The sequence below is a fragment of the Chrysemys picta genome, chromosome 1 (genome assembly GCF_011386835.1).
Source record: "Chrysemys picta bellii isolate R12L10 chromosome 1, ASM1138683v2, whole genome shotgun sequence".
In the NCBI taxonomy this organism is placed as follows: domain Eukaryota; kingdom Metazoa; phylum Chordata; order Testudines; family Emydidae; genus Chrysemys; species Chrysemys picta.
In genome coordinates, this window is record NC_088791.1 from 87,173,405 (window position 1) to 87,195,726 (window position 22,322).

The 22,322-nt window shown below is 48.9% G+C and overlaps 1 protein-coding gene across 1 annotated transcript in view; it reads left to right on the forward strand.

Annotated features, from left to right (window-relative positions):
- Positions 1-21,796, forward strand: part of SLC17A8 (solute carrier family 17 member 8) — a 48,411-nt gene extending 26,615 nt beyond the window's left edge. The window contains exons 5-12 of the mRNA XM_024099645.3: positions 518-605; positions 5,354-5,440; positions 6,186-6,331; positions 8,696-8,845; positions 11,677-11,809; positions 17,697-17,807; positions 19,282-19,409; positions 20,000-21,796. Of these exons, the coding sequence (XP_023955413.2) occupies positions 518-605; positions 5,354-5,440; positions 6,186-6,331; positions 8,696-8,845; positions 11,677-11,809; positions 17,697-17,807; positions 19,282-19,409; positions 20,000-20,338 (1,182 nt within the window). The 3' untranslated portion in view covers positions 20,339-21,796. The remainder of the gene's footprint in view (positions 1-517; positions 606-5,353; positions 5,441-6,185; positions 6,332-8,695; positions 8,846-11,676; positions 11,810-17,696; positions 17,808-19,281; positions 19,410-19,999) is intronic.
- Positions 21,797-22,322: the final 526 nt, after the last annotated feature.

Below are 22,322 nucleotides of genomic sequence, written 5' to 3' on the forward strand. Positions count from 1 at the left end.
GGGAGTTCAGTTTTATAATGTCAGAAAAAGATTCGCTCTAGTTTTCTAAATAATCCACTTTGCTTCTTATTGTTCATTTTTATCCAGTGATGTTAGTTTGTTTTACTCCTGCCGAGTATTACTACTAGGAAAAGCCCCATCTTTATAACATTTCTTTATGCTTTTTTAAAGATAATTAAATTTTAATTATACCCATTTACATATTTCAATTAGTCTAAACCATAAAGTCAAAAGACCAGGATTATGGAATGGAAAGTAGATCTACCACATTTTAATACTATCATTCACTGCATGCGCTATATATGTAAACATTTCCACCAGAGCACTTTACCACTTAAATTCTTGTTCAAAGCCATTACAATCTTCATAAGCAACCAACAAAGTTCTTCATAGCTCTCCTCAACCTCTCCCATATCCTCTTAATATTGAAGAGCAATTATACCAGTTGAAAATAACAACAACTGTATACAGTAAAAGCAAAATTATTTGATATGTGTGTGTATGAAATATTTGCTAGGGCGTGACCTATCCAGCGTGCCATGGGATGTGGAGCAAATGGGCTCCCCCACTGGAGAGAAGCAGGCTGGCAACCACGTCTTTCTGTGGTAAGTTTAGTGATTTCTAGATTTTCTGTGTTTCTGATTTATTGGTGTTTCCATTTAGAAATGCTTTATTGTATTTATTCATATTGGTTTGCAAGTGAAATATGATCCCCCTCATTAGAATGGGTGAGGATAGTGACGGAGAGGAGGGAGGACCAAGATGATGTAGAACTGGTGGGTCGGTGAGTGGGGAGAGAATGCTGCAGAGACGCTGGGACAGAGAGGTGAAGAGGAGAGTGAAAGCAATGAAGGTAAAAGTGGACAGTGGGGGAAAAAACAAGGAAGAAAATGGAGACATGATAAAGAGAGAAAGTTCAACAAAAAATTTGAAAGGATAGAAATTCAGAGAAAAAAATAGTCTGCTAGCAAATACAGGCATTGAGGGACTAGGGGACCATAGTATTAAATACAGGATGAAAAGAGGGAGACTAGGAAAAGGCAAAGAAGCGCAAAAAAAAGGGAGAATTTTTTAAAAGAATGTACAGGAATTTTGCTGTATACATGTTTAATCTACAATTTAATGGATGGGAAAACCCTGGCAAACTCCCTCAGACCCCCAACCACTTTGGATGCTATGGATCACCCCCATTTTATTTTTGAAAAGGGAAGTGGTAAACATCACATATCCACAGGATTGGTGCTATGGTCCCAGCTTTGGAACAGTCTCTGGGAGGATCCCTTCAATATGTTAGGCCCCCCTAGGAGTCTCACTTTTCCTCTAGAGTAAGCCACAAGGCTTCACTGCCTCCTTAGACTGGACCTCTGGGCCTTCAGCTCTGCTGCTTCACACTGTGAGCTCTATTCGACCAGTGCCAATGACACAGACCCCTGAGGGAGACTTGTACAATCTTAGGGAGCAATGCACCTCTGCAAGCATCTGCAGTGACACTCAGCCAGCGTTGTCAAACAGTAGGGTCTATTAGTCAACTGGAACGCAGCATAGAAAGTCCTTGGATAGCACAGGGAAATGAAGCTTAAAGCACAGTCCATTCTGGGTAGCCAGAGCCCAGCCAAGCTGCAGTGAACCCTATTGTTCAAGCTCTGTCACCCCGTCCATCTGATCTCCTTTGTCAGACTCCCAAGTGTGTGCTCCCAACTGCTTCCCCCAGCCATCTCTTCCCTCCCTCCCCCCCCACATAGTCCTTTGTTCCCAAGCTGGGGAGATTAGAGGCAAGGGACGTCCATATCTCTCTGCGTCATTGGTTGCTTGGTGTCCATGTTCAGGCAAGTGGATTTGCCACTTTCTTTTCAAGAGCTCCATTGACATGGGACCTAAGAGCTCAGACAGCTAGGCACCATTTGCACCAGTGTCTTAGCCTGCCATGAGAGCACACAATCTCTTTGCACCCACTCTGTAACAATATTGCATGTAGGGGAAACTGAGGCACACATGGACTTCATAAAAATGTTTAAAAATTCCCCACTTTGTCACATCAAATCCTTGCATTCAGTTTAGTTAATCCTGCAGGAGTAACTGGGACGTAGACTAGATATGAAATTCCAGTCTGAATAGTCACCGGTGAAAAGTATTTGCTAATGAGTTATTCCAAGAAACTAGTAGAGTGAGGTGTTCTCTGCATGTCTGACAATAGTTTGTACTTAGGTCAAAAGTGTTCATTAACAAAGTATGAACTAATGTCAAACAAACAGTGAAGACCTGAGTCTGCTCCTTCCTCAGAATAATTCATTAGCAACACTTCTCACCTATGGCAGAGTTAATCCAGGAAGACCTCAGAGCCAACTGGCAGCCAGCCCACCGTACGATAACTCATATCAGGCCGGACACTCATTCCCCCCAACACACTGTTGTCATAATATGTATCTAAAAGGTGTCACGTAAGGCATCATATGTAAGGTTACGATTTTGTCATGGAGATTGCGGAAGTCATGGAAACCATGATTTTCAAAGACCTCCGTGACTTCAGCCCATGATGGCTGGGAGATGCAGGGTCCCGCTGCAACTCGCGGCAGCCGGTGGGGTCCCCACTCAGCTCCCGGCCACTGTGGGTGGTGGGGTGACCCTGGAGTTCCTGGCCACCGTGGGCGGTGGGGGGCTCCAAGCTACCATGGTGGGGACACCACAACTCCTATCTGTGGGGGGACCCTGGAGCTCTGGGCTACCGCAGGCACCATGGGGCTCTGAGCCACCACCAGGGGACCCCGCAGCTCCTGGCCGGCCCCCACAGCTGCCCAGCAGCTCCCCATTTTGTCATGGATATTTTTAGTAAAACTCAGGGGATAGGTCACGGGCTTCAGTGAATTTTTCTTTATTGCCCATGACCTCCCTGTGACTTTTACTAAAAATATCTGTGACAAAATCTTAGCCTTAATCATACATAAACTGGTGACACACTGGTCCCGAATATCTTCTGTGATGTGTGTACAGGTTGTGTACAAAGAATGATATGTGTGTGCTGGAAATACGTTCTTAAAATGTATTTGGGAGGCAGAGCAAAAACCCAGCTTGCCCTAGACAAGCTTGGTTACAGGCAGAGGACCATGAAAGTAAATGTACATATAGGGTAAACAAAGCTGTCAAGCAGCAACTTAGGGAGCACACTGGGGGACAGAGTCTGCACCCCAGGAATCCTTCCTGGCTCTTGAGGCAGAGACAATGGCCTTTGGGTAATACAAGGGGAGCAAACAGGCTTTTTAGTGATCTACCACTTAGGGAGCAGCACCTCTTGATTCTCTCAGCACTGGGTGCCTTGGCCTGGAGTTGCTGGTAACCTGATGTGAGTAACAAAACTGCTTAGGTGAAGATTATAACTTGCGAGGATTATGTTTTTTAGTCACTAGAAATCCAGTTTTGTTTTGTTTGTAACCATACCTGTCTCTTTTGTTCTTGCTTAGTGTCACTTAAATCTCTGGTCTTTGTTAATAAACTTATTCTTGTTTTATTGAAAAAAAAATCTCAGTGCTGTGTATTACAGTGAAGTGCACGACTCCAGCTAATCTACCAGGCAGGTGTGTGCTCTGTGTCTTTGGAGGCAGCGACCCTAATAATTTCTGTGAGAGTCCAGTAAAAGGGACTGGACACTGAAAGGAGACATCTCTGGGGAACCAGGTTTTGCTGATTGTTACTTGCAAGGCAGGATTTAGACTGGCAGAAATTTGAAGACTTTGCTGGTGAGGCAGATAGGCTGGTGTGTCAGGGAGCTGACCCACATCTTAGCAGCAGCAGCAAAGCTCTCACTCTCACTAAGGCAGAGGGGTAACCCAGTGGTTCACAGTTCTAGGTATCCTGACCAGAACATATCAGATACCCACTTGTCAGTGCTAAGCTAGAGTTTCATCATTAGTCTCTCTGAATGTCTGACAATAAGTTCTCATTTGAAATTCCTTTTTCAGACACTTAAATGCTCATGTTCTTTTCCACATCCCTAACCAATATATCACACACCTCTTCTGGTCTGGAACTCAGACTTCTTAACCTGTTGCCAGGTTGAAAATTGACTTTATTTCTACTGTTTCTTCATACTATTGGTATAGTCCAGTGGTTCTCAAACTTTAGCAACCTGAGGACCCCCATTTTGATTTACAATTTTTCAGGGATCCCCAAGTCCCGCGCTCAGCCCTTGCCCGGCCCTCTTCCCTGAGGCCCTGTCCCTGCTCACTCCATCCCCCCTCCCTCCATCGCTTTGTCTTCCCTACCCTCACTCACTTTCACCAGGCTGGGGCAAGGAGTTTGGGTGCGGGAGGGGTGAGGGCTCTGGGAGGGAGTTTGGGTGCAGGGTGCAGACTCTGGGCTCTGAGAGGGAGATTGGGTGCAGGAGGGGGTAAGGAGTGTGGGAGGGGGTGCAGCTCTGGGCTTTGGGATGGAGTTTGGGTGAGGGGTGTGGGAGGGGTGCGGTTCTGGAAGGGAGGGAGTTTGGGTGCACATCCCTCTGGCAGCGGCTCCTAGGTGGGGGGCCAGGGGGTCTCTGCACGCTGCCCCTGCCTACAGGCACTGCCCCTGCGTGCAGGCACCGCCCCTGCAGCTCCCATTGGCTGCAATTCCCAGCCAATGGGAGCTGCAGAGTCGGCACTTGGGGTGGGGACAGTGCGCGGAGACAGTGTGCGGAGACCCCCGCCACCCCACCCCCGGTCATCAGGGCCGCTTCCGAGAGTGGCACGGGGCCAGGAGAGGTAGGAAGCCTGCCTTAGCCCCACTGCACCGCTGGACTTTTAGCATGCAGAAGGTGCTGGGAGGGAGGAGATGAGGAGGAGTTGATCAGCAGGGCTCGCGGACCCCCTGGGGGTTCCTTGGGGACCCCCCAGGGGTCCATGGACCCCAGTTTGAGAAACGCCGCTATAGTCAACATATTGTTGAACATACTGATGGCAGGTCTAGATGTACAATCCACTGTTGCTAGCATTGGTGGAGTTTCACAGGTGCTAGCATAACGATGGGAGACCGTATTTAAATTCTCAGTCTAGAATTGTGGCTGCTCGATGCTTCTGAAAATCAGGCTATTGACTTCTCTGTAGTGCAATTCATCCATATGCGTAATGCAGATAATACAGCTTACCTATCTCAACATATGCTGCTGCATGATAAAGGTACCACTTGGACTTTGTGATGCTGGTCTTAAGTGCACACTGTAGTTGCAGGGTGCTGACTTGAAGTGGTTTCCATCATATACAGGGTTTACAGTTGGTACACAATTTATTCCAGCCTCCCTGTGTAGTTGTTCTAATACCTATAGGAAATGAGTTGGAGGAATTAGGTAACATAGCTGACATGTTTTCTCAATCCTTTTGATCTTCAGGTTCTTACGCTGGGGCAGTGGTTGCCATGCCCTTGGCAGGGATATTGGTACAGTATATAGGATGGCCATCAGTCTTTTATATTTATGGTGAGTTGTTTAATGTAAAATGGCACACAGTTGGATCAGCATTGTTAGACAGTGTACTGATCAAAATTGTTCAGTCTTATTGTCAGCTTTCTATGAAGTATTAAAAAATACTATGTTAACATATTGTAAAATGCTTTTAAACTGTAATGATTTCAACATATAGTGCAGGGCTACATACTGGCGAGTCCTTGTGAAAGCCCACTTAACTACCAACGATGCCCCAAGCATGCTGATACATCCCTGAAGTTGCCTCTTATTTGTGCGTAAACACTTACCCATTCACAAAACAGTAGGGCTCCAAAAGCCACACCCAGCGGGGACGCTCACCCATGCATGTTTATTTATCTGTTTCAGAGATGGGATAATTCACTTTGATCCTTTTGCACAGTGTGTGCTGCAAGGTTTGCCAGTCAGGATCTGCTTACTATGTCTTTACATAGCCCATACCAATTTTTTTTTTGATTAAACATGATTCCCTCCCTCCCCCACATCACATGCAGATATGTGCTTCTGCCTCCCGCCCCCATCACCCCAAGCACATAAGTTCAGTGTGCTGAATAGGTGCTCAGATACCACTGTGATGGGCACAGTATAAATACACAGCTATAATTTTTCCATGTGAATTTGTGCAGACTTCCTGACGGGCTTTGATTTGATTTGGTCCTCAGATAAATAATTGAAACATTAGGCATTACAGATACCCAATGGCATTTGAAACCAATCTGTTTTCATTCCACCTCTACAGGAATGTTTGGAATTTTTTGGTACATGTTCTGGCTGTTTCATGCCTATGAGAGCCCTGCTGCACATCCAACAATAACCAGTGAAGAAAGGACATACATAGAAACAAGTATAGGAGAAGGAGCCGGCCTAGTTAGTGCAAGTGCAAGTGTAAGTATAATTGCATGGTCATAGACAGAAAATACCTAGGTTTTGGTGGCCATTGTCATTTATGGCAAACAAACATATTAAGACTTTGCATTATATCAGTGTGTGGATAGCGATACAGTGTAGAACTTCAGCGTACATAAGGGCAGCTGTTCTTTTCTTAAAGGACTACAGAATCCAGCCCATGCATAAAAATATAATAATCTAATCAATATACACCACTCATTGTCCTTTCAGCTCAAAGTTTCTACTCCTGTCTAAACTTAAGGGGCCAGATTCTGATCTTGCTTATGAGTAATCCAACTGAGTTCAGAAAAAATGAAGTCAATTTTGCTACCTAGATCAGAAGCTGCCTACAACTGGTGTCAGTGGAAGTTCTGTATGCACAGTCAGGGTTCTCTGACGCTCTTGGTCTTAAAACAGCCTAAGTTTTCTGTTATTGCCGCCCCCCCCCCCCCCCCAACTCCCCAGACCTTTTCTTAGCTTTGTTACCAGTAACATACTGGAAATCTAATCCCAAGATATATTTTCCAATCAAATTTGTCTTCCTCCATTTATATAACTTTGTTTTGCTATTGTTTGTAAAAACAAAAGCTGTTTCTTGATAACCTATTCCTTCCTGGCTTGCATTCTTCAACATTCTGTAACAAAATAACCCAAATCCTCTTTTGATTATGGATGATTTGGCTAACAATCGTGGTGATTGGATAATGTGTCAAATTCTACCCTTGGATGCACACCTGATGCATTCATTGAAATCAATCAGACCTTGGCTGGAGACACACATGCACATCCAAGGTCACCATTGCACCCTTAATATTAATTGGATCAACGTAAATACATCCATGTGGAGTTCATACCACACTGTGTAAATAATAGATCCATTTTAAAGAGAAGGAAAAAATATATCCACATTACCATCATTACAAATGGTTTCTTTTAGGAATTCTATTGTAAATAAGTGTGGTTCTGAAGTAATTTTCTTCCTTCTGTACAGATTACTGAAGCATAAATGGAAACTCAAAGTGAGAAGAGTGAATTGCATAAATTCCATTTGATCCCAAGGACTTTAGTTCAAGTCCCAATTTAGACTAAAACTGATATCGGCCTGTCACTTAGTTACTGCATATTTACAATATGGAATTTATCAGATTGAATCACACTACAAGACAGTGAGGAACATATTAAGGCTTTCCTGCAATTTACTTTATAATTCTTCTTACCCACTGTACCACTGTTGCTCTACATCAGTGGTTTTCAAACTTTTTTTTCTGGCGACCCAGTTGAAGAAAATTATTGATGCCCGTGACCCAGCGGAGCTGGGGATGAGGGGTTTGGGGTGTGAGAGGGGCTTAGGGCTGGTGCAGAGGGTTGGGGTGTGGAGGTGAGGGCTGTGGCTGGTAATGCGGGGTTCAGGGTGTGGGAAGGGGCTCTGGGCTGGGGCAGGGGGTTGGGGTGCGGGAAGGGGTCAGGACTCTGGGTCCAGGCTCTGGGATGGGCCTGGGGATGAGAGGGTTGGGGTGCAGGAGGCGGCTCTGGGTTTGTGGGGGGTTCAGGGTTGGGGCAGGGGGTTGGAGTGTGCGAGAGGGTCAGGGTGTGCGAGAGGGTCAGGACTCTTAGCAGGTGGTGCAGGCTGTGGGGTAGGGCTGGGGATGAGAGGTTTGGGGTGCAGAAAAGGGCTCTGGGTTTGGGGGGGCTCAGGGTTGGGGCAGGGGATGGGGCGCAGGGTTGGGGTGTGGGCTTAACTCGGGCATCTGCCGGTCAGCGGCGCAGTGGGGGTGCTAAAGCAGGCTTTCTGCCTGTCCTGGCACCGTGGACCGTGCTGGGTCACGGAAGCGGCCAGCAACAGGTCCAGCTCCTAGGCAGAGGCACGCATGTGGCTCTCGACTGCAGGCACACCCCCCCAGCTTCCATTGGCCAGGAACTGGCCCCCCCACCTAGGAGCCGGACCTGCTGCTGGCCACTTCCGGGGCACAGTGCAGTGTCAGAAAAGGTAGGGGCTAGCCTGCCATAGCCGGGCAACGCCGCCGATGGGACTTTTAATGGCCCGGTCGGCGGTGCTAACCAGAGCCAGTGCGCCCCAGTGCCTTACATTCCGTGACCCAGTACTGTGTCGCGACCTGCAGTTTGAAAACCACTGTTCTACACAGTATCTCAAAAGTCCTAACACGTCAAAGAAAGAAGCTCTTTCTTGCTCCCAGCCACAAACCTAGGAGCTGATTCTCCACTAGCTTAGACCATTGTAAATCAGGAGAAGCTGTTCTGAAATCAGTAAAGTTGCACTGGGGGATACAACCAATATGAAAGGAAAATTTGTTTCTGCCTTGCTTTTACCTATACAAAAAGTCTTCAATTTGTCTGTTCTAGAAATTTAGTACCCCGTGGAAGAAGTTTTTCACTTCAATGCCAGTGTATGCAATCATTGTGGCAAACTTTTGTAGAAGCTGGACCTTCTATTTGCTGCTTATAAGTCAGCCTGCTTACTTTGAAGAGGTCTTTGGCTTTGCAATAAGTAAGGTAAGTTTCTTAATTCCAGCTCTTGCACTTTGGACCTGGTCCTGCAAGGTGCTGGGCGGCCTCAACTCCCTCCAAAGCCAGTTACAACTGATAATATCAATGTTTATTTTTAAGCTTTTTTTTCTTATTTTTATCTTTTTAAATTTTCACAGTTGTGGGAAATTATGGGTGGGGGGGGGTCAGACAATAATTATTGAATGACAGCAGACATTGAGATTGAAAAAGTTAAAGCTTTTATAACCATTAAAACACCAATTGTCAACATCACATGTCAAAATATACAAAGTAAATATCCTTAAATCAAACCCTAATAAGTTCTCAAGTAGCATTTTTCTTTCTCTGCCTAGCCGTAAATTTCAGTTATTATAGATGGAATTATTTTTGTTGGTTGCTGTGTATATGGTGAAAACAACGTTTACTGACATTTACCAATAAAAATCTAATCCTTCTACGCCTATTTATAACAAGTGCAGGGGTAAGTGGAATTTTAAATTTATTCTAATTAACTCCTTGGCAGGAGTAACTATAAGAACCAGAAACATTTATGAAAATTCTAGGGTGAGATTCCCAACCTTTCTCTGGCTCCTCTAAGCTGACAGAGAGGGACAGAGTGGCATAAAAGGGCCCTAAAAGCCCCATTTCAGGCTGAGGGAGAGTTCCCCTGGTGCAGAAGCTAGGGAGAGAGCCATAAAGCTGCCACTCAAGGACCCTCTCACAAGCCCTGGTGTAGGGGACCCCCAAGGGAAGGATGGAGGCAGTAGATTTCTGGCAGTGTTGTGGCCTACTGGCCAGCCAAAGGAGGCTGCCATAACTTAGGCCTCCAGGGCTGTCTAAATTATGCCAAGGCCTCTCCAGCTCCTAGAACAGCACAAAACTGGGATGTCACAAAGGCAGGGCTGGCTCTAGGTTTTTTGCCGCCCCAAGCAAAAAAAATTTTGGCTGCCCCCCGTTCCAGCCCTGGGCTCCTCGCTGCACCCCCCTGCCGCCCCAACCCTAGGCTCTCCCCCACCACCCGCAACCCCTGCCGCCCCAGCTCTGGGCTCCCCCCTACCCTCCCACCATTGCCCCCCACTCACACCTCCTGCTGCCCCAGCCCTGGGCTCTCCCCCACCCCCACCTGCACCCTCCTGCCGCCGCAGCCCTGGGTCACTGGTAACTTGCTCCTAGGGCAGGTCATTCAGCAGGAATTATAGATGTGCACAGAACACAGACAGGATTGGTTCCCATATGGTTACAGAACTGCAGTAAAGTGGAACAATTTTCAGCTTGTGTGATTGAAGGATATCTGGATGCATATTATAAGACTGTCCTCCATAAATGAGGAAAAGTTGAGGTGCCTTTATTATTCTTTTGTTCCACTCTTTCTCTTTATGGGGAATTTGCCAATGCAATATCACTGTCTTCCTTTTAAACAAACAAACAAACAAACAAACAAACAAAAAAAGGCAATGGCTGTTGAAAATAGCAATTCCAGTCCTAATAACCACTGGGAAGCATTTCTTGCTTGATTTTATCCTACTTTTTCTACAGCAAGTTACAGTGGATCAGTATATTTGATTTGGGAGAAATGAAGTAACAGCTGCCCAAACTGAGCTTGAGCACTCCTGAATTTTGAGGTGTTCAAATCTAGAAGGCAGGTGCTGGGGCGGGGGGAGGGGTGGGGGGCTGTGGCTCCGCAGGGGAGCACGGCAGCATGTATGCAGCAGCGTGTCTGGCGCTGCGCGAAGCCAGACACGCTGGTCTGAGTGGCACGGTAAGGGGGCTGGGGTGTTGGAGAAGGGATAGCGGGTTCCAGGGGGGCAGTCAAGGGACAGGGAGCGGGGGGGGGCAGTCAGGGGCAGGAAGAAGGGGGGGTTAGATGGGTCAGGAGTTCGGGGGGGGCAGTCAGGGGACAGGCAGCAGTAGGGTGACCAGACAGCAAGTGTTAAAAATCGGGACAGGGGTGGGGGGGGGGGTAATAGGAGCCTATATAAGAAAAAGCCCCAAATATCGGGACTGTCCCTATAAAATGAGGACATCTGGTCACCCTAGGCAGCAGTTGGATAGGCATGGGAGTCCCAGGGGTTTGTCAGGGGACAGGTAGGGGGTGGGGTCCTAGGGGGGAACTTGGGGGGAAGGTCTCAAGAGGGGGCAGTTGGGGACAAGGAGAAGAGAGGCTTAGATAGGGGGTGGGGTCCCGGAAGGGGGCAATCAGGGGACAAGGACCAGTGGGGCTTAGAGAGGGGGTGGGGTCCTGGGGGGCAGGGGTCCCGGGAGGGGGTGATCAGGGGACAGGGAGCAGGGGGGTGGATCGGTTGGGGTTTCTGTGGGGAGCAGTCGGAGGGAGTGGATGGTGGCAGGGTGAGGCTACCCTCCCTCCCCATGGAGTGTCCTATTTTTTGAATGTTAAAATATGGTATCCCTACTCACAGTGCATCTCTCCATTCACAGCAGGCTGCAGCATGAGGTCTCAGCTTCCTCACTCCCTCCCCCTCTTTCCTATTGGTAGTGGCCAAGGGAATGCTGGGAAATGTAGTTCTTTCCCTGCTCCAGGGCTGGCTCTATAAGCAGGGAGCTATCAAGGAACTACAGCTCCCAGGGCCCCCTGTTGGTTCTCAGCTACCATGCTGGATCCCTGCCGCTCCTGCAAATGGGCTGCCCCAAGCACCTGCTTGCTATGCTGGTGCCTAGAGCTGCCCGTGCACAAAGGTGGCTTAAAGATTCCATAACCCCCTTCTCCCTGGGCTGAAAATTCTGTAAGAGGTGCAGCCCAGAATCCTCTGCCTTAGTGTCTGTTTAAACAAACAGAATGAGAGAATACATTGGTTTACATATACTTTGTTTAATTTCAGGTTGGCCTTTTGTCTGCAGTTCCACATATGGTCATGACAATAATTGTTCCCATTGGTGGGCAATTAGCTGACTTTTTACGAAGCAGAAAGATTTTAACCACTACCACTGTAAGAAAAATCATGAATTGTGGAGGTACTGTTGGATTTTACAGATAAAACATATAGTTATGTGTTGCAATTTCTGCACAAATCACAACTTCTCTCTCCATGGGTTTCCTATTTTTCCCTCTCTAAGCCCAGAGAGTGACTGCCAACTTCCACACTGCAGCTCCTTTCTGCTGCAAACTTCATGGCTTTATATCTTAGCCATGCTCTCCCCACCCTGCCAGAGTTACCCGCAGGGGGCTCTGTCCTTCTCCCGCTGCGTCTACCCCATGGCACGTTTGGCCGCTCTCCCTGGCAGCTGGGCCTGGGTGGGGAGCGGGATGGAACCACTTCTCACACCGGCTGAAGCTGGCTGCTCTGTGCAGTACAGCAATTCCTGAGAGAGAGCCTGGCTGGGGAGGCACGGGTGGCCCAACCCCTCTGCTCCCTCCCGGCTACTGAGGACAGGGGCTAGGCAAGCTGGAAATATGCTGGGATGGAGGGTGGTGGCGGTTCTGGCAGGGGCAGAACATACCATGGGGAGGCACAGTGGAGAAGGACAGAGCCTCTCTCTCTCCCTTCCTCCCCCCTTGCAGGCTGAGCAGAAATCTGTGGGGGGAGGGGCACTTGACCCTGCATGCCCCCCTATGTGTCACCTATGGTATGGGATGAACATCCCATCACAGAGATGTTATTGCTACGGATACAATTTTGTCATAGTAAAATTAGGCAAAATTCACAGAACAGTCATAAAAATGTACAAAATCAGGGTACAATCAAGGCAACAAAAATGGGTAACAATTTAACAATAAAGTATTACAGTGTAACTCAGAGACATTGACAGTGACCCACAGGCTGGGTGGCCCACTGGGGTGAGTCAGGGGATGGAGGTGGTACTCCCTTCCCGAGTCCCACCACCCAGGGCAAAAACCCGAACTTGCAGGCATCTCTTACAGTCACAGAATCCGTGATCTCCGTGACAAAATTGTAGCCTTAGTTATTGCGTAATTGCTCAGTGGGGGGTTTACACCTTCATCTGAAACATCTGGTACTAACCACAGTCAGAGAAAAGTTACTAAGCTAGATGGACCCTGGAACTACTCTAGTTTGTCAGTTCCTATGTTCTTATGTCCCTATATACGGCACAGTAGGAATGAAGTAAATCAAGAGTTGCACCTGCTTGGAGCAGGTCTGAATTTGACCCTAAATCAAGGAACATTCTCAAATTAACTGACCAGGCGATTGCCATCATGTCACCCATACTTGATGCACCTGGAAGAATGGTCACTACTTCTTAACAAAGACAGAAGTTAGTTTCCGGAAGTTCCTTGTGGTACTTGATGATTTATAATATTGATGTCTCACTGCTGTTTGAGAATCTCCATTTACTATTGTTACAAAGGCCATCTCAGATCACTAGAGTTGAAATGAATTAGAGGAGAGAAATATTTCTCTTTTTTCCAAGTTTGTTTACTTTAGGCATTTGACAGCACCTTGCATATACAATAATTACTTTCACTGTTTCCCCTGCATAGTCAGTGTGTCAGTTTCCCTGGTTGTTTTGTCCGGGTCTGTAGCGGGGCGGCCTGGCTTCCAGGCGCCCCAGGAAGCGATGAGCCAGAACAGCCGCCAGAGTGGGCGGAGCCACCGCGGCCTGTCCCCGCCCCCCGGAAGTCAAGGGGCGGGACAGGAAGTATAAAGGCCAGGCCACAGCACTCAGTAGCGGGCCGGCAGCAGGAGAGGACAGACGCTGGTGCCCGAGCTCCCGCGGACCTGAGCCTGCCGAGAGCCCGGTATCCTGAGGAGGACTGGCCGAGCCTGCCGAGAGCCCGGTACCCCGAGGAGCGGCCTGAGCTTCCCCCCGCCGAGGGCCCAGAGGGAGTGACAGACCTACCTGGTGCTCGGGGCCCGGAGGAGCCCATGATCTGCGACCCAGCAGACGGAACTCAGGAGGAGCAGGTACCCATGGAGGAGGAGATGGGAAGTGGCCCGGGGATAGCAGACCCCGAACCCATGTCAGTGTGTTGCGGTCAGGATCCCCACTGACTGCGTGGCAGACGGACTGCTGCGGATAGGGCCCCGGGCTGGAACACAGTGGAGTGGGTGGGCCTGTGTTCCCCCCTGCCACCCCGCGCCGGGTGGCAGTCTCTCCTCCTCCTTGTCCAAGGGGCCTGGGCCCCTGACTGACTATTGGTTTGCTGCCCCGCCCTGACCTAGGGCCTGGGCTAACCCAAACTGACCCAGCCCCTGCTACAAGGACTGGGCCACTGACTGACTAGTGGTTTGCTGCCCCGCCCTGACCCAGGGCCGGAGCTGCTAATTGTATGCTCAGTCCCTGCACAAGGGCCTGAGCTCTGAGCTGTTAATTGTGTGCTCAGTCCCTGCATAGGGGCCTGAGCTCTGAACTGCTAATTGTGTGCTCAGTCCCTGCCTAAGGGCCTGAGCTCTGAACTGCTAATTGTGTGCTCAGTCCCTGCCTAAGGGCCTGAGCTCTGAACTGTTAATTGTGTGCTCAGTCCCTGCCTAAGGGCCTGAGCTCTGAACTGTTAATTGTGTGCTCAGTCCCTGCCTAAGGGCCTGAGCTCTGAACTGTTAATTGTGTGCTCAGTCCCTGCACAAAGGTTGAGCTCTGGACTACCAATTGCGTGCTTAGCCCCTACCCAAAGGTCGGGGCCCTAACTGTTATTCGCTTTGTAGCGGGGCGGCCTGGCTTTCAGGCGCCCCAGGAAGGGACGAGCCCCACCCCGGAACTACTACACGTGGCGAGCCAGTCGTGGGGCCAGTCCCACCACCATTGATCGGGTGACCCCCTCGATCGTCAGCTGGGCCCGGGTACTCAGGTAGGGCCGTACGTCCCCATGGATGCACTGCAGGCGAATTTCACCCAATCGGGCGTCAGCCGGGGGACCGAAGCGTTGGCGGACTAGCGTCTGTCCGCAGCCCGAGTCGAGGAGGGCCACCGTCGGGTATCCTTCAAGGACCACTGGCACGGTGATCTTAGCCGCCTGGGAAGGACGGGCCCGAGCCTCCCCTGCACAGACCTGGCCAAAGGTACACTCCAGCCCTGGGCAATCCCGCTGGAGATGGCCGTACTCCCCGCAGGAGAAACAGGGCCCCAGGGTGGCCCGCCCCGTCCGGGGCTGGACGCCGGGGGGGGGGTCCCGGCGGACTTCGGTGGTCTTTTTGCCCTATGGGGGTCGGGGTCCGAGCGGGTCGCCCCGGTGCCACCGGGGCCCGAGCCCAACCCTCGGCTCCCCGGGAAGAAATCCGTGAATCTGCTCGAGCGGGTGTTCCTTTCTTCTCGGGGGTAGGGCGCTCCGCCCCGGGTGGGGGCCCTCGGAGTCCCGGGCCTATCGGCGTGTCAGCCGCGAGGAAGTCCTCCATTAGTGACACGGCGGCGGCCAGGGTCGCTGGTCGGTGCCGGAGGACCCAGGCCCGCCCCCGTGGTGGAAGAACATGGGTGAACTGCTCTAGCAGCACCTGTTCCATTACCTCCTCCGATGTTCGGTGCTCGGGTTGTAACCACCGCTTGCAGGTTTCCCGGAGTTCCTGGGCCACCTGCCGAGGTCGGGCCCCTGTGGGGTAGGTCAGACTCCTAAACCGCTGCCGGAAAGTCTCGGGGCTCACATCCAGGGCATCAAGAATGGCAGCCTTTACTTGGCTGTAGTCTTGGGCGGCTTCCACCGACAGGCCTCGGTAGACCATCTGCGCCGTCCCAGTCAGGTATGGGGCTAATATGGAAGCCCATAGCTCCGGGGCCCAACCGGCGACGACGGCCACCCGCTCGAAGGTGACGAGAAAGGCTTTGGGGTCATCGCCGGGCACCATTTTCGTCAGCCGGATCGGGGGGCTGGGCCGCGTAGTCCCGGCTGCGCCTCCAGGCTGTGCCTCTCCGGGTCGGGCCAGCGTCGCTGCGAGTTGCTGGAGACATTCCCGCTGGAACTCCTGCTGCTGGGTGACCAGGTCTTGCACGAGCTGGTTCCGTTGAGTTCCAAGCTGCTCCATGAGCTGCTGCTGCTGTTGCAGCTGTGCGGCCTGCTGCTCCCTTTGCTGTTGCAGCTGGGCCGCCTGCTGCCGCTCCTGGCTTTCTGTCACCAGGGCCAAGAGCTGGGACAGATCCATGTCTCGGGAGGGGGATCTTTCTCCCCCGGCCCCTCTCTCCCCGGAGTCGAGGGTTCGCGCCCACATCCTGGGCGGAACTCCTGGCTGGCTCGCCACGTGTAGTAGTTCCGGGATGGGGCTCGTCCCTTCCTGGGGCGCCTGAAAGCCAGGCCGCCCCGCTACAAAGCGAATAACAGTTAGGGCCCCGACCTTTGGGTAGGGGCTAAGCACGGAATTGGTAGTCCAGAGCTCAACCTTTGTGCAGGGACTGAGCACACAAGTAACAGTTCCGGACTCAGGCCCTTGTGCAGGGACTGAGCACACAAGTAACAGTTCCGGACTCAGGCCCTTGTGCAGGGACTGAGCACACAAGTAACAGTTCCGGACTCAGGCCCTTAGGCAGGGACTGAGCACACAATTAACAGCTCAGAGCTCAGGCCCTTAGGCAGGGACTGAGCGCACAATTAACAGCTCAGAGCTCAGGCCCTTAGGCAGGGACTGAGCACACAATTAACAGCTCAGAGCTCAGGCCCTTAGGCAGGGACTGAGCGCACAATTAACAGCTCAGAGCTCAGGCCCTTAGGCAGGGACTGAGCACACAATTAACAGCTCAGAGCTCAGGCCCTTGTGCAGGGACTGAGCATACAATTAGCAGCTCCGGCACTGGGTCAGGGCGGGGCAGCAAACCACTAGTCAGTCAGTGGCCCAGTCCTTGTAGCAGGGGCTGGGTCAGTTTGGGTTAGCCCAGGCCCTAGGTCAGGGCGGGGCAGCAAACGAATAGTCAGTCAGTGGCCCAGGCCTTGTAGCAGGGTCTGGGTCAGTTTGGGTTAGCCCAGGCCCTAGGTCAGGGCGGGGCAGCAAACCAATAGTCAGTCAGGGGCCCAGGCCCCTTGGACAAGGAGGAGGAGAGACTGCCACCCGGCGCGGGGTGGCAGGGGGGAACACAGGCCCACCCACTCCACTGTGTTCCAGCCCGGGGCCCTATCCGCAGCAGTCCGTCTGCCACGCAGTCAGTGGGGATCCTGACCGCAACACACTGACATGGGTTCGGGGTCTGCTATCCCCGGGCCACTTCCCATCTCCTCCTCCATGGGTACCTGCTCCTCCTGAGTTCCGTCTGCTGGGTCGCAGATCATGGGCTCCTCCGGGCCCCGAGCACCAGGTAGGTCTGTCACTCCCTCTGGGCCCTCGGCGGGGGGAAGCTCAGGCCGCTCCTCGGGGTACCGGGCTCTCGGCAGGCTCGGCCAGTCCTCCTCAGGATACCGGGCTCTCGGCAGGCTCGGCCAGTCCTCCTCAGGATACCGGGCTCTCGGCAGGCTCGGCCAGTCCTCCTCAGGGTACCGGGCTCTCGGCAGGCTCGGCCAGTCCTCCTCAGGGTACCGGGCTCTCGGCAGGCTCAGGTCCGCGGGAGCTCGGGCAACAGCGTCTGTCTTCTCCTGCTGCCGGCCCGCTACTGAGTGCTGTGGCCTGGCCTTTATACTTCCTGTCCCGCCCCTGGACTTCCGGGGGGCGGGGACAGGCCGCGGTGGCTCCGCCCACTCTGGCGGCTGTTCTGGCTCATCGCTTCCTGGGGCGCCTGGAAGCCAGGCCGCCCCGCTACAGGGTCTCTCTCACAGCAACAGGGAAAAGAAGAACTATTTAAATAAATAAACATACAAACAGAAAATTTTATTGTGAACCCACAAAAAATTGGCAACTGGGTTCAGTGGCAACTGTAATGCCCCAAAGTGCATTAACTCATATTTTAAAACTCACTAGATTGGTTAGTCCTTATTGGTGTCTTTTTAACCAGTATATTTTATAGAACTCAATCTAGTCTCGTGCTTCATTTGCAGGTTTTGGCATGGAAGCAACTTTGCTTTTGGTGGTTGGTTACTCTCATACAAGAGGTGTGGCTATTTCCTTCTTGGTGCTGGCAGTAGGATTTAGTGGATTTGCTATTTCAGGTAAAGCTTCATCTTATTAATCATATTAGCTACTTGCATGGCTGCTTATGGGAAAGCCCTGTTTCCTGCTGCAACAGAATGATTACTGCTGTACCTGCATTTTATTTATATATATAATATGAATGAGGTGGAGTTTGTGAGAATCTGCGTCTTTACCACTCTAGGTTTACAATACCTCCATGCTCTTTGAATTGCAACACACATTTACCTCAGATTAGGCTGTTATCATTCAAAACATTAAACTTAATAGGATACATAGCAAACTATTCTGAAACTCAAATGTAAGATGAGAAGGTTTGAAATGTGGTTTAAACAGTCAGTATAATTCTCAGACTGTAATCATGGTGGTTCTGTCTGTTTGTTTGCTTCTCTAACAGCCCTCTTCAGTCCTTCTATAACTCTGATACTTTCCGAAAGTGTATGAATTACCTCTCCACTGCCTGTATCCGAGTTGTCAGTTTGCTTTTCCCCTGCCAGCTACACCCGCTGGGTCATCATGCTGTGTGTTCTATAACTATTTCTGCCCTGTGCAGGTAGTTCCTTTCAACTCCATGGGCTTATCCAGCAACATGCTGGGCTCTGCAGCTCCTTGGACACCATTGTTTTTCAAATGGTGACTTCCGTTCATCAGGAATTCCTGTTAATGAGCATGGAAGGCTGACCACAGAGATATCCTGATAAAGAGGAAGCTTGTGTTCCACTGCAGATATATCAGGATTTTTCTCATCGGAGAGGAGTTTTTATTTCTAATTTCAATTTTACCAATACTCAGCCTTTCTAGTGCTTCCAGTCCCCTTGAACACCTGAGAAAATACAGTTTGGAATTTACATGGCTTTTCCTTGCAGGTATCCGCAGCTGATACGCACAGCTTTTGTTACCTACAGTATTACACTGCTTGACAATCACTTAAATTGCTTTTTATCTTGGGGTTTCTTTTCTAATAAAACATTTATCCACTAGAAATCTACAGGAAATGTAATTAAACTTTCCACTATATATTCTGGCTGTCTGGTATTTTGGCAAATTGTCACTAAAACTACAGGGAAAAAATGTTTCTGAAAACGCTCCCTAAATTAAAGCATGAAACTGAGTTGAAGAATTAAAGAGACCCAAACTTATGAGTTGTTAATTCTTTAATTAAAAATTCAATGTTGGGTGCATCACTTCAGATGCTAGGTGACTGCAGGCACTGAAGCCTTCAAGGATCAAGTAGTCAAAATAAGTAATATCTCCTATACTCTGTTATGCCCCAAAAGTGGAGATGCAGGGGTTAAAAGAAGGGGGAAGCAGGATAAAAGGGTGCAGCTCCCCTTCCTTTGCTAAAAGCAGAGGGATAGCTCCCCATTCTCCCTGGTTAATGCAGTGTGGATTCCCCCTCCTTTTTCAATCTCCTTTAACCACTGTTAAGCAAATCATATTAGCCCCGTGGCGTGAAACTGACTGTTCAATTGATTGTTGCTGCTGCTGTTACAGGATTTAATGTCAACCATTTGGATATTGCACCCCGGTACGCCAGCATTCTGATGGGGATCTCCAATGGTGTGGGGACACTGTCGGGAATGGTGTGCCCACTCATTGTTGGTGCGATGACTAAACACAAGGTAATGTTTCCTTACCTGGTTCTAGAATGAGGATTAAATTACATGCAAGATTAAGATCATTTCAAAGGTTATTGGATCTCTAATTTTTTTCAGCTGTGTGGTTTTTTTTTCCTTAGCAAAATACTAGGTGCTGTATCCTCAGCTGGTATCAATGGAAGAGGGATACCAATTTACACCTGCTAAGCATCTTGCCCTGAAATTTCACTAGGGTTCTGTCTGAGGGTGGTATCATGCTCTCCTGCAGAAAATCCCGCAAGAGTTACTTAGAAAACTGCAGTGTAAGACTGCTGAGGTTCCTGAGCAATCATGGCTTTGAAATGGGGTTTGCCTCCTCGCATTTAGTAAGGGCCATAGCCTTCTAACTTCATGAGTGTCCTACAGCCCACAGGGAAATCCCATTAGTATTTTATTAGCTATCATTAGGGAGGAAAAAGAAATATTGTTTACAATTATTTTCTTCAAATGTTTTATTTATAAAATTAGGAATCAGACAGTCAATCAATGTACAATGTGTGCTAACTCCTAGTCTAATCCAGCTGTTAGTATTTCCATTTACTGCAAACCTAATGAGTCCTATATCATTCTTTCAGACCCGAGAAGAGTGGCAAAATGTCTTTCTGATAGCAGCTCTCGTGCACTACAGTGGAGTGATATTCTATGCTATCTTTGCTTCTGGTGAGAAGCAAGAATGGGCTGACCCTGAAAGCCTCAGCGAAGAGAAATGTGGCATAATCGACCAAGATGAACTGGCTGAAGAAACGGAACTGAACAGTGATACTTTTGTTAGTCCAAAGAAAACGTATGGTGCTACCAGTCAAAACAATGATGTGCGGAAAAAGGCATGGAGAAAGCAAAAGGGAGTAACGCAGGATATAGAAGAACAGACTTCCTACCACTATGAAAATGGAAATTTTCAAGATAGGTTATAATATCTGAAAATGTGTGATTCGTGTGGCAAGTGCCCCCATCCTCTCCTGCCCAACTGCCTCCTAGTCAGATAGTATCCATTTGTACTTGCTTATTCATTCATGGAAAATCCTGCCAAATGGCTAGATGTAAGATGTAGTAATTCTCTCCTTGTAGCACAGAAAAAGAGCTAATAGAAATATAACTGGCAAACCTAAGTCTGGCTTTCAATCAGATCTGTGCAGGATGGACTGAGGGCTCCCTATACAGCCCTATTGACTTTAGCAGAGTTCAACATTGGTGTAGTGGGTCTGTCTGCTTGGCTCTAATTGTGAGAGCAGGGCCCTTCAAGTAAGGAAAAGGTCATAATAGGTTAATTTAATGACATTCCCCCTACCACAATGTGTGTTTACTAGGAAGCCCATAGACACACAAGCCTGGCCATGGTTGTGCATGTAGGACAGGGGTTCTCAAACTGGAGGTCGTGACCTCTCAGGTGGTTGCGAGGTTATTACATGGGGGTTGCGAGCTGTCAGCCTCCCTCCCCCTCCAAGCCCCACTTTGCCTTCAGCATTTATAATAGTGTTAAATTAACACATTTTTTACATTTATAAGGGGGGGTCACACTCAGAGGCTTGCTGTGTGAAAGGGGGGGTCACCAGTACAAAAGTTAGGTCAAGTTTTAGGTTCCTGCTGAGAGATGAGAGTGAAGGAAATTTAAAATTATTAAATTAAAATATGGTCACTGAACAGCAGGAGGGGAATGTGTAACCAAGCTTGCTGAAACTATTATTCCAACAATGCTTTCATTCAAGGAGAGAAACTTTTTTCTTTATACATGATGCGCCCAGGTTGGATAAAGCAATATAATGGCTACTGTAGAGATTATTTCCCTCAACCTCCCCCGCCCCCGATTTTGTGTTGGCATGAAAAAGTAATTTTGAAACAAAAATCATCTTCCCATTCACCATAGTCCCATAAAGATAAGATTTTCACTCAGTTCATTATTGTAAAGCGCTTTAAATATATTTTTCTAGGATAAAATTTGGGTAAAATTATAGGCCTCAGCCTAGCAGCCCTTGTTTACGTGAATGAGATCACTTATGTGAGTAAAGTCTATAGTTTTGGGCCTATAACTCTTTCCTTTTACATATTGCTGCAGTCTCTCCATTGCTGTGAATGAGGTACAGTATATTTTTTGGGGGAAAAGGGTTTCTATTTAAAGAAATGACCTGATTCTCAGATATTCTAATTTTACTGTCTCTCTGCCATCAGTATATGTTAGATATCATAAAATGGCTTTAGATTTTTTCTACCATCTTTGGAAGCTACCAAGATTACAATGGAGCGTGCTATATCATCTTAAACCTTTAGCTGCACTCAAAAGCTCATTGTGGCAATAATATTTTCTTAATGAAGAATTTCAGTAAACTGTTTGTTTTACATTATGATAAATGTCTCAGTAAAATCAAGTAAAATGACCCTGTTTACTTTGTGATGTTTTATGTCATATCTCAATCTTGTTATGTGGGGTTATGATGCATCATTTATAGCCAATGTAAAGTGCATGATAAGATTAGAAATTTAAACCATGTTATAGACACTAATCTGGCTGTGTTACTGAAGTGCAATTGAGTGCATAGGTGGAACTATCCTTAAGGTATGCGTACGCTGAAGGTGGGAGGTCTGCATTTCAGCTAACGTAGACATATCCAGGCTAAAAACAACAGTGTAGTGGCAGAAGCAGGACAGGATGGCTACCCAAGGGTCTCAGATTGGCTAGCCCACCCTGCCACTCATGCTGCTGCAGCTGCACTTCTATTTCTAGTGCACTAGCTGGATCAGAGATAGTGCAGGTATGTCTCAGTAGAGTGATCAGGTGTCCTGATTTTATAGGGACGGTTCCAATATTCAGGGCTTTGTCTTTTATAGGCGGTTATTGCCCTCCACCCTCTGTCCTGATTTTTCACACATCCGGTCAGCCTATGTCTCAGCAAGCTGAAATTA